At 42.7% G+C, this 11,171-nt stretch overlaps 2 protein-coding genes across 2 annotated transcripts; both read left to right on the top strand.

Moving 5' to 3' along the window:
* The first annotated feature begins 5,931 nt into the window (after positions 1-5,931).
* LOC125235150 lies at positions 5,932-9,739 on the top strand. The gene has a single exon (XM_048141600.1). The coding sequence runs from the start codon at positions 5,993-5,995 to the stop codon at positions 9,737-9,739; it is 3,747 nt and encodes a 1,248-aa protein (XP_047997557.1). The 5' UTR covers positions 5,932-5,992.
* Positions 9,740-9,813: 74 nt separating this feature from the next.
* LOC125235149 lies at positions 9,814-10,569 on the top strand. The gene has a single exon (XM_048141599.1). It carries the CDS (start codon positions 9,814-9,816, stop codon positions 10,567-10,569), a length of 756 nt encoding a protein of 251 aa, XP_047997556.1.
* The last annotated feature ends 602 nt before the right edge of the window (positions 10,570-11,171 follow it).

Below are 11,171 nucleotides of genomic sequence, written 5' to 3'. Positions count from 1 at the left end.
GCGCTACTATTAATATTTGACATTTTAACACGTATCAAGCTAAGAATATGAACCAAATTGTCAAAACTGAGGTTCAAAAGTTCTAAGCCTGTGTCAAGAGGTGGCAGTCTATTCACAGTGATTACACATTTTACTTTGTTAGTAACAACTTTTTATAATGCTCGATCCTCTTTGGTCTAAGTGCACGCTCATTTTGGACGTGCTGTGGGGCGGGGCGAACGGCGTGCATGTCAAACAATTGAAGCTGATACAAGTGTCCTGAGTCGACGCTGCATAGGGTGCACGCTCTACCGAACACTCCGCTCCGAGAGACGACCCAAGCTTTACACTGCAGCATTAGAACATATAACAATGCTCTTACAAAAGAGATGCTCTTACCACAAACGTAAAAATTGTCAACTGAAAACTGAACATACTATTTCTTAAGTATGTAATTAAAGAGATTGCTATTCAATTCAATAAAACTGTATCTTATCGTGTCTACATTTAGTGGTTTGATTACGTCTACTACTTCAGATATTAACCCTATATACGATAAGGAATCTGATTCATCACAATCAAAAATAAGTTTTCTTCAAAAACGTCAAACTTTGTCCGTACATAGTGCACTGTTGTGAACTTCACAAGCCCAGTAACGGTGTACCATTTAGTTAAGTTATTTATTGTATCGCTAACATAGTTTTTAAGTATTATTGTACATAACTAACATCTTTTGAGCCATGAGCTTGAAATAAATGAAATTTAATTTAATTTACACTGATATATCCCATCCATATCGCAACTACTAGAACTAATTATTGTTTCGCGAATCCGGCAGTAAATATATTTCAGAAATGCGTCAGAAAAACGCTCGTTTTACCCACCCGTATGTTTCAACACAACCGTTACCCTGCCTAATTTTAATGTGCAACTTCATACACTGTTAAGAAACTGGTTTAATTCGGCAACATAGTTTTTTACTGCGTTCGGCCAGTCTGTAATGTTTACTAATAAGTGGTAATCATTTTTATCACTTCTGTGTTAAGATTCAGTTTGGCTTGACAGTAGATATTATACATAATGTATGTATATTATTATGCATCCGCCATGGATGTGGTCTGATGGATTTAAGTAGATAAAAATGTGATAGTAAAGTCAAGGTTTTAAACATATACACCCTGTTTTTATTGAATTCCGTTAACTTTAAGGGAAGGTTCTTTAGATCAAATACAATTAATTTCTGTAAGAAACTAGCGTCTTCACTCTTACAGTTATCGAGTTATTAAAAAATAAAGATAATTACTGAACACGTGTGTGAAAGCCTTTACCAATTCCTGATGTTATTTGTTTTGACACGTGCCGTCAATCACTTGACACTAACTTTAATGTTATTCTTAAGGGTCTCTCACACCAATAAATTCATTTATTAGGTATGAAAATGATGAAAAATTTTTTTTTACCAATTTAACTAAAAGTGATATACAGGGTGGTTCTTGATAATGAACCTAGCTACGTGTCGAATTTAACGGAAAACAAAAAAAAACACGGTGTATACGAACAACGTGCCAAAAACATGTATGCACGACTTTACTGCTTACGTCAAGGTTGTGGATACATACTTATGGCACGTTGTCCGCATCTATGTTTACCTAATAACTTGACTGTACAAGGCTTTGACGTGTATAATAATTATAACTTTACAGTAAATAATTATAACTTTACAGTGGGTATGTTGTACATAAAAATAGGGTAGGAAACAATTCCTCCGTACTAGTAAAAACTGTATGACGGCAGGAAGCACCACCTCTCCCGGATTAGGTACGTAAAAAATAATCTTAGACAAGACGCAATATACAAGACAATAGGTGTCTATGCACAATTAGTTATAGGATACAAAAATTATCTGTTTAAGGTATGAAAATAATATACAGGAAGTAGATGTAGGTGTTATGAGTATGTGTGTCAGTGTGTGTGTGTGTGTGTGTGTGTGTGTGTGTGTGTGTGTGTGTGTGCGTGCGTGCGTGCGTGCGTGCGTGCGTGCGTGCGTGCGTGCGTGCGTGCGTGCGTGCGTGCGTGCGTGTGTGTGTGTGTGTGTGTGTGTGTGTGTGTGTGTGTGTGTGTGTGCGCGCGCGCGCATGTGTGTATTACTGTTACCACTAGTGAGATTTTAAAGACCACAAGGCTATTTATTATGTATGGATGTATATAAGTAAGTACCCATTATGCAGTATTTGTGAAAAACACAACGTTAGAAATATTGTTATTATAAATCTTGAATGTAGTATATTTTGCTCATAAGCTTGTTCAACCTTCGTGCCTTGATACCCTCGCAACGCTCAAGATTACACTTTTTGAACATTGGAATCCTTCGCTTGCTCGAGTATCAATATTGGCACGTGCGGTTAAACAACTACTTTGCCCCCTTTTAAAACAAATAACTATTATTTATTTATTCTTTAATCATTAGTTTTAAAAATTTTGAGATTAGTTTTAAATATTATCAAGGCAGACAGCGGGAAATGACTTTGTTTTATACTATGTAGTTTAGGCAATTGTTTTAAGTAGGTTTTCAGTTTCATCATAATTCTGTAATTTCAAAAAGCATGTGACGGCTCTTTTACACCGATTTACTGTTAGCTGAGTTAAGTTAATATTTTTTGATATTTTGTTATACAGAAATGGACCAAGAAAAAAAGCAAAGTCTTTGGCAAATCTGGTTCTAGTTGGTGGATTGATAAATATTCGATTTTTTCTTCGGTCAATAACTGCTGCAACTGGTGCTGTTTTGTGCTGTTTTAAAATAATAGACTTTATAAATAGTTGTCGTACCGATAGAACATCAAATTCTTTATATATAGCGGTTGTTGGGTATCGGAAATGTTTAAATGTAGCTACTTTAATAACTGCTCTTTGAGCTCTTTCTATAGCAATCATGTGAGACTTTTTTGCCCCTCCCCAAGCTTTGATGCCATATGTTATGATGGACTGGCATAGTGCGAAGTATACATTTTTTACAACCCCAGAATCCTTCAAGTGTCTGATAGTTTTAAAAATATACATGAGCTTCCTTACTCGAGAACATTCTAGACATGTATTTTTATATATACATATACCTAATTATATATTTTTTGTTTAACGATTATTTTTATATGAAATTGTATATTATAGACTCAATATTATTATGAACAATAATTTACAACAATAAATTGCTCTGATAATTAGGTTAGATTAAGATCATAATATATATGTAATGAACTATTCATAAGAGCTTGTAACTAGGCCTACATGAATAAAGATATTTTGAATTGAATTGAATTGAACATATAGAATTAATGTGGTGGTTCCATTTTAAATTATGGTCAATGTGTACACCAAGATATTTGACAACATTAGTTTCAACAAGTGTGTAGCAGTTGCAGGGCGCTGCGTATGTGTCTCGACATGTATGAGCTTGAATTCTAAGGGCAGAGGGTTGCATGGAGTTCTTGATACTGAATGAAACATACTTTGTTTTGTTTAAATTGAGAGATAACGAATTTTTATTGAGCCAATCCATGACTTGACTTAAGCCTCTTTCTGTGGTGTATTTAACATGGTGCCATGACGGTCCATCAAACACAAGAACAGTATCATCAGCAAAAGTCACAATAGTTGTATTTTGAAGTTTAAGGCGGCAGAGACCATCTATATAAATCAAAAATAGAGTGGGGCCAAGAACGCTACCCTGCGGTACTCCAAATGTTACCAGCGTCTCATCACTTCTGTGTTCACCTATTTTAACGATTTGAGTCCTGTCAGTAAGATAGTCCTTGAAAAGTTGATGAGGAGTTCCTCTTATGCCCAGGTGTTGGAGCTTATCGAGAAGGATTGGGATAGAGACAGTGTCGAAGGCCTTTGCTAAATCAAGGAATACGCCTATGCATTTGGATTTCGAATCTAGTTTGTTGACAATATGTTCAACAACGTGGTTAATAATATAATACAACTTACGTTTTTGGGAATAGAAGTGCTATAAATATCCGGCCATGTTCGAATAATGCGTATAAGATCTCCTAGTGATTCGTAATTTAGTAAGCCACCAAAACATACAACTAATATAACAGGTTGTTATCCTGCAAAACAAATGATACATAGGTATTTAATTATTTAATTTCCTATACGAAGTACAGTTCATATGTGTACCTTTCTTAACCTAAACTCGTCGCAATAAGGTGAAAAAATGTACACATAATTATTTTCTAGGAGGTAGGGCATAGCGAATGATATTGCGCTTTGTGTGGTAGGGCACAGCACAGCGGATATCGGCTCGCTCGAATCTAGAGCAGAGCCCAACTGGGGAAGTACCTCCGCCTTACAGAAGACCGCACCCGAATAGAACTAGACCCTACTCATAGTGTTGTGTTCCTGCCGGTGAGTAAGGCTGCCAGAGCTCAACGAGGGTGCGGGGTGCTGACGACGGGAGGACTTACGGAACTAATTTGTTCCGTCTATTGTCCTTTGAGTCGTCGGCAACCCAAACCCTCCTTTGAACTTGTGCACTCCTTTTTGCTGTGTACTTATGCTTAACACAGCAAAGGGGAGTGTACAAGTTTCTAATGGGGTGGTAACGCGCATGTGACACTGTTTGAGTTGCAGGCGTCCATAGGTTACGGTAACCGCTTTCCATCAGGCGGACCGTATGCTTGTTTGCCACCGACGTAGTATAAACGTAGTATAAACATATTTATGAATTCGACTGTACATAGTTATTTATGCGTTCATAATGTAAAGTTAATGATAGTCCTATAATATCGTAATTTGATAAAATACTTGATTATCAAAAACGTATTAGCATCAAACTATAAGCCATCAAACAAATAGGAAATAGTTATACGTCCTATATACATACATTACAATCACGTCTGTATCCCATAACGGGGTAGGCAGAGCACATGAACTACTCGTTTCAGTGCCACTCTTGGCCTTGTCGGCTAGAGCCAAGTCTGCGTCGATAGGTTTGTGGAAACTTTAAAGAACGTTCTAATCTCATCCGGATGACAAGCGTAAAACGAGGTGACTTTGTGAGGTAACTTTTACTCAAGTAGGTATACATTATGAAAAACAAACAATATACAACTATACACTTAGAAATAAGAATAAATAAAATAAATTAAAATAACTTCTGTAACGCGAACATTTACCAAAAAACGTATAAACACAGTGCAAACAAGCGTAGTTTAACCGGCCGCTACTAGATGGCGCCACCGGTACTGGTTTTCTGAGTGAACTTAGCAAATATTTAAGTGTTCCCGTAGACTTAAAATTCTAAAACCTAGTGCAACATATGTTAACGGGTGCCTAGAATTTTATAGTAACCATGTCAATATGTAACTCTTAGATAAAATTCGTCAAATTGTTAGTTTGGCCGTACGTCAACAGATGGCGCCACGGGTATCAATATTGTGATATTGAACCTCGATGTTTAAATATTTAAATCATGGAACACCGTTCCCGTAACTTGTATATTTTACTGAAGTAACTAGTAAATGTAAAGATTGCAAATAAGTAGTCAAACATGTAAAAAAACAAACACCAATGTTGGTACTAAGATCAACTTGTCTGTTACACACAAAGCTCAATAGATGTCGCTGTGCTGTGGCGCATTTCAAAGTTAGTTGTCGCTATTAAGATTTTTCCTGGGATAACGACCTCATCCACTGAACAATGTTTAATTTGAGAATTAGTTAGGAGTTGAACTGTGTACACTAGGCGTACCGAACGGGACCTTAGTGGACCATTTTGACAAAGTTCGCCACATTTACCTCTGCGCTCGACTGCCGTCCCAAGGACGCTGTACGGCCGTTGGTACATATTATTTAGATGTAATGATTAGACTAGTGCCGACTGCTGTAATAAACCTGTAAGCTCTACACGTCGTTTTCCTACGCCTACTCGCACGCCCCACCCCTCTCGGAGTTTCATCCCTTACATCTGGCGCACAACGTGAGGGCCGTGCCGTGGCATTACAGTGTTTATGACTGTCGAAACACGACGTAAAAAGCTTCTGCGACAAAGTGTAGAGATGGCGGTCAATATGACTGAAGGTCAATTTCAGCAGTTGTTGGGAGTGATCACTAGCGCTGCACGACCTGCTCCGCCTCCAACGAAACACAGCTCCTTCGCCAAGGCCACGTTTTTCTACGATGGGAAAAGGGATCCGGTCTGCGTGGAAACGTTTCTAACGGCGGCTACATGTTTTAAAAACGTCGGCAACATAAGCGACAACGACGCAATACGTAGCTTACCACTAATCCTGAAGGAAGACGCAGCCATATGGTGGAATGGTATCAAGGATTCTGTGAGAACCTGGGCGGATTTCGAGAGCAGGCTACGAAGAGCATTCGCACCCAAAAAGCCAGCGCACATGCTATTTAAACAGATCGTCCTGACTGATCAAGGACCTCATGAGCTGACGGAAACGTTTGTAGCCAAGAAGCGCGACCTGTTTGCTCAGCTGTCAGAACCACTGTCAGAGACTCATCAACTCGACATGGTATACGGGAACCTACACAGACGTATAAAAGAGAGAGTTCCAAGGGAAACTGTCTTGAGTTTCGATTCTCTTCTCGAAGCAGCACAGGCAGCTGAATTGCTATTGCACGACGAGCCATCCTCACGAGCTAGGAGTAAGGAGCGCATCCGGTGCAACTACTGTCGGATTGTGGGCCACACAGAGGACGTGTGCCGCAGAAAGGCAAAGGAAGCAGCGACACGTGAAGCTGGTCGAGCTGCCACGAAGACCAAACCTTCGGCGCCAGTCTCAGCCACGACGGCTACGCAAGCGCCATCTCCATCTCAGCCTATTTTTTCTTGCTACGGTTGTGGAACGCCGGGAGTAGTTCGGAGTAAATGCCCAAAGTGTGCTGAAGCTAAGAAGGTGACCAAGACAGAACGTGTGGACTTCTGCGCCACGGGTATAGCTGAAGATGACTCGATGGATATTCGTAAGAGGCCTGTGATTGGAATTGGGATAGATGACATCACGGGGACAGCTTTTCTGGATTGTGGAGCCAAAAGTAATGTGGCCTCTTATCAACTATATACCTGTCTGAAAAGGCGTGGCTACCGCATCAGTGTGGAACCTGCACGAGTGACACTGGCTGATGGCGAGGAAAAATTGCAAGAAGTTTTAAAGCTTAGATGCATGGTCAAGGTATGTGATCGTGCCGTCCCCACGAAGTTCATTGTGTTCCCCGGCAAGCGGGATACACGTACACTCCTGGGGGTACCTTTTCTGCAGGATGCTGGCATAGTTATCAATTTGCCACAGATGATTTGGCACTTTGTTGATAATCCTACGAGCGCGTATGAGTTGAAAGAAGAGGATGAGCGGGCTGCATCGACGTACTGGTCAGACTCTGATAGGGGTTTCGGCATAGCCACGTCGGCGGTGCTGGGAAGAGCTCCTGAGACGAGATCAAGGAAATCGTTTCTTCAACGTGCCTTACCATTCGACGCCGACCTGCCGACCGAGAACGCTACAGTCCCTTATCAACTGATTCCGGTGACCATCGATGATGTGCCGGTAGTACCTCTTCCGAAAAGGACGAAATCCTTGTTTGACGGCTATTCTCCAAGGTTTGTGGACACCATGTACAGGGACGCTCAACAAACCCTTCTGGCAGCGGAGGTCGAGTTATCTCCGAATTCGCTTGCCTTGTTCCCAGAACCGAGCAGAACTGGCATTAACTCGCTGGAGATAAAGGCTGCAGAATCAACTTTGCTCGATGACAGCCAGAAAACCCAGTTGGAGTTGCTACTGCGTAATAATGAACATGTGTTTCAATTTAACAAGGAACCAACTACGATGGCAGAGCACGCCATAGAAACCGGTAACCTCGGTCCGATTTCGATACCACCATACCGACTATCGCCACCACGCCAGAAGTTACTCAAGGAAGAGTTACAGAAGATGTTGGAGGAGAAGGTTATAGAACCGTGTTATTCTGCATGGGCAGCTCCTGTTGTAATGGTACCCAAGAAGGATGGTAGCACCCGGGTGTGCGTTGATTATCGACGCCTGAACGCCATCACGGTTCCAGACACCTATCCTATTCCCAGGATTGATGATCTCCTGCACGCTGCCAAGCCCACGGCTTACATGACAACCCTTGACCTCAGAGCAGGGTACTGGCAGGTGAAAGTCAGAGATGAAGACCAGGATAAGACGGCTTTTATCACTCCATTCGGTATTTATCGTTTCAAGAGGATGCCCTTTGGCCTTCGCAACGCCCCTGCGACGTTCCAGCGCCTTATCGATCGCGTACGGGTGAGCCTACAGACAATTAAGATGTTGGCCTACTTGGACGACCTCATTATCTTTTCGGAAACCTTCGCGAGCCACCTGACGGACCTGGATCAGGTATTTAAGAGATTCAAGGAGATCAACCTAACTGTGAACTTGGATAAATGCAGCTTCTGCTGCACGACAGTAAAGTATCTGGGTCACTATATAACCCCTGAAGGCCTGCAGGTTGATCCACAGAAGGTAGCGGCTATAACGCAGATGCCTGCACCTGGGAACTTGCAGCAACTGTTATCATTTTTACAAACATGCTCCTGGTACAGACGTTTCATCCCGAACTTTGCAAAGATAAGTGAACCACTGACGCGTCTAACCAAAAAAGACCAACCTTGGCAATGGGATACCGAACAAGAAGAAGCTTTCTGCAAGCTGAAGACTTGTCTCACAACCGCACCGGTTTTAAAACAAGCCGATGAGACGAAACCCTACATAATTAAAGCTGACGCTAGTAGCTACGCGCTTGGGGCAGTCTTGGTGCAGGGGGAGGGGCAAGACGAACACCCCGTCGAGTACGCCAGCCGCCTCCTGATCCCGGCGGAAAAGAACTACACCACTACAGAGAGAGAGGCACTAGCAGTGGTGTGGGCGATCCGTAAATTCCGAGGTTACATCGAGGGTCTGCCAGTGACCATATACACAGATCATCAAGCCCTCAAATGGCTAATGTCGCTGAAGTCCCCTACGGGTCGCCTGGCGAGATGGGCCTTACAAATACAAGCATACGATGTCACGATTAAGTATCTGCCGGGTAGAACTAACGTGACAGCTGACACTCTGTCACGGCCTTTCTGTCACCAAGAAAATGCAGGAAAATGTGAGATATGCACTGTCACGGTTACCGATGTTCTCACGCGTAGCCCTGCCGAGATACGCTGTGATCAGTTGAAGGACGAACTGGTAGCAAAAATCGTGCACGCTTTGGAAGGCACCGATTGTGAAAATGCTACGTATTGGAGCAATAAGGGGTACCTCGTAAACAAAGGCTTGCTGTATAGGTACAACCCCAGTGAAGAGTGCGAAGAAGCACAGCTAGTGGTTCCTCAACATGAATATGCTAACGTTTTAGCAACGTACCACGACCATCCCCTCGCTGGACACTACGGCATCGAGAAAACCTACCAAAGAATCGCCCGTAGATATTACTGGAAGGGTATGCGCAAATACATAGAGTCCTATGTGAAGAACTGTCTGCCTTGTCAGAGATACAAGCCCACCAACTTGAAGCCCGCTGGACTACTACAAACAACGGCCTTGAACCAGCGTTTTGAGGTGGTGGCTTTCGATCTGTTTGGACCCCTGCCCGTGACGAAAAAGGAAATACATGGATCTTCATTGTGGAAGATGTGTCTACGGGCTGGGTGGAATTGTTCCAGTTGCAGACAGCGAACTCTGAAACCTGCGCGACTGTATTGGTGAATGAGATTTTCCTACGCTACGGGTTGCCACGAAGGCTCATCAGCGACAACGGGCCGCAATTCGTCAGTGCAACCATGCAGCAAGTAATCTACTGCTTAGGAGTTAAGCATCAGTTTACGCCAGTGTACCACCCAGCTGCTAATCCCGTGGAGCGAAAAAACCGGGACCTGAAGGTGCAGCTGGCCATCTTAGTCCAAGAAGATCATACTAACTGGGATGAGAAGCTAGCCGCTATAAGATTTGCCATGAACACGGCCACTAGTCTTGTTACCGGCTACACCCCAGCCTACTTAACGTTCGCACGGGAACTCAGAACCCCTGACGACAATGAGAAAGATCTGCGTGAAGTGATAATATCTGAGAACTTCGTGCCGGAGATTACTCCAAAACTGCTGTTACTAGCGGATACATTAAAGAAGGCCAGAGAAAGCCGAGAGCAAAAGGAGGAACAAAGAAAGGAAGTCGCCGATAGGGATCGGAGAGAGGCCCCGGCCTATAAGGAAAGCGAACTCGTGCTAGTGACCACACACACTCTAAGTAACGCCGCTAAGGGTGTTAGCGCCAAATTCACACCACGACGAGACGGGCCCTACCTGATAAAAGAACGGATCGGAACCTCCAGTTACCTCCTCGCCTCACCCAGTAACCCTACCGAGGCTGTAGGACTGTATCACGCGAAGGACCTAAGTCCGTACCGGAGTAACGACGACGCGATACTGCCCAAGCCCGTGCAACCCTTACGGAGGAGAGGTAGACCCAAGAAAACTACCTCTACCCCCAACACGGAGACCATAACGACCGCGAGACGCCGTAGACCTCCCCGGACATAAAACCTATGTAGTTCCACTGTCACTGCGCCGGGACGACTGCAGTTCCAGAGGGGGAGACTGTAACGCGAACATTTACCAAAAAACGTATAAACACAGTGCAAACAAGCGTAGTTTAACCGGCCGCTACTAGATGGCGCCACCGGTACTGGTTTTCTGAGTGAACTTAGCAAATATTTAAGTGTTCCCGTAGACTTAAAATTCTAAAACCTAGTGCAACATATGTTAACGGGTGCCTAGAATTTTATAGTAACCATGTCAATATGTAACTCTTAGATAAAATTCGTCAAATTGTTAGTTTGGCCGTACGTCAACAGATGGCGCCACGGGTATCAATATTGTGATATTGAACCTCGATGTTTAAATATTTAAATCATGGAACACCGTTCCCGTAACTTGTATATTTTACTGAAGTAACTAGTAAATGTAAAGATTGCAAATAAGTAGTCAAACATGTAAAAAAACAAACACCAATGTTGGTACTAAGATCAACTTGTCTGTTACACACAAAGCTCAATAGATGTCGCTGTGCTGTGGCGCATTTCAAAGTTAGTTGTCGCTATTAAGATTTTTCCTGGGATAACGACCTCATCCACTGAACAATG

The sequence above is a fragment of the Leguminivora glycinivorella genome, chromosome 17 (assembly GCF_023078275.1).
Source record: "Leguminivora glycinivorella isolate SPB_JAAS2020 chromosome 17, LegGlyc_1.1, whole genome shotgun sequence".
NCBI classification, from domain to species: Eukaryota; Metazoa; Arthropoda; class Insecta; order Lepidoptera; family Tortricidae; genus Leguminivora; species Leguminivora glycinivorella.
This window is presented reverse-complemented; position numbering and strand designations above follow the sequence as displayed.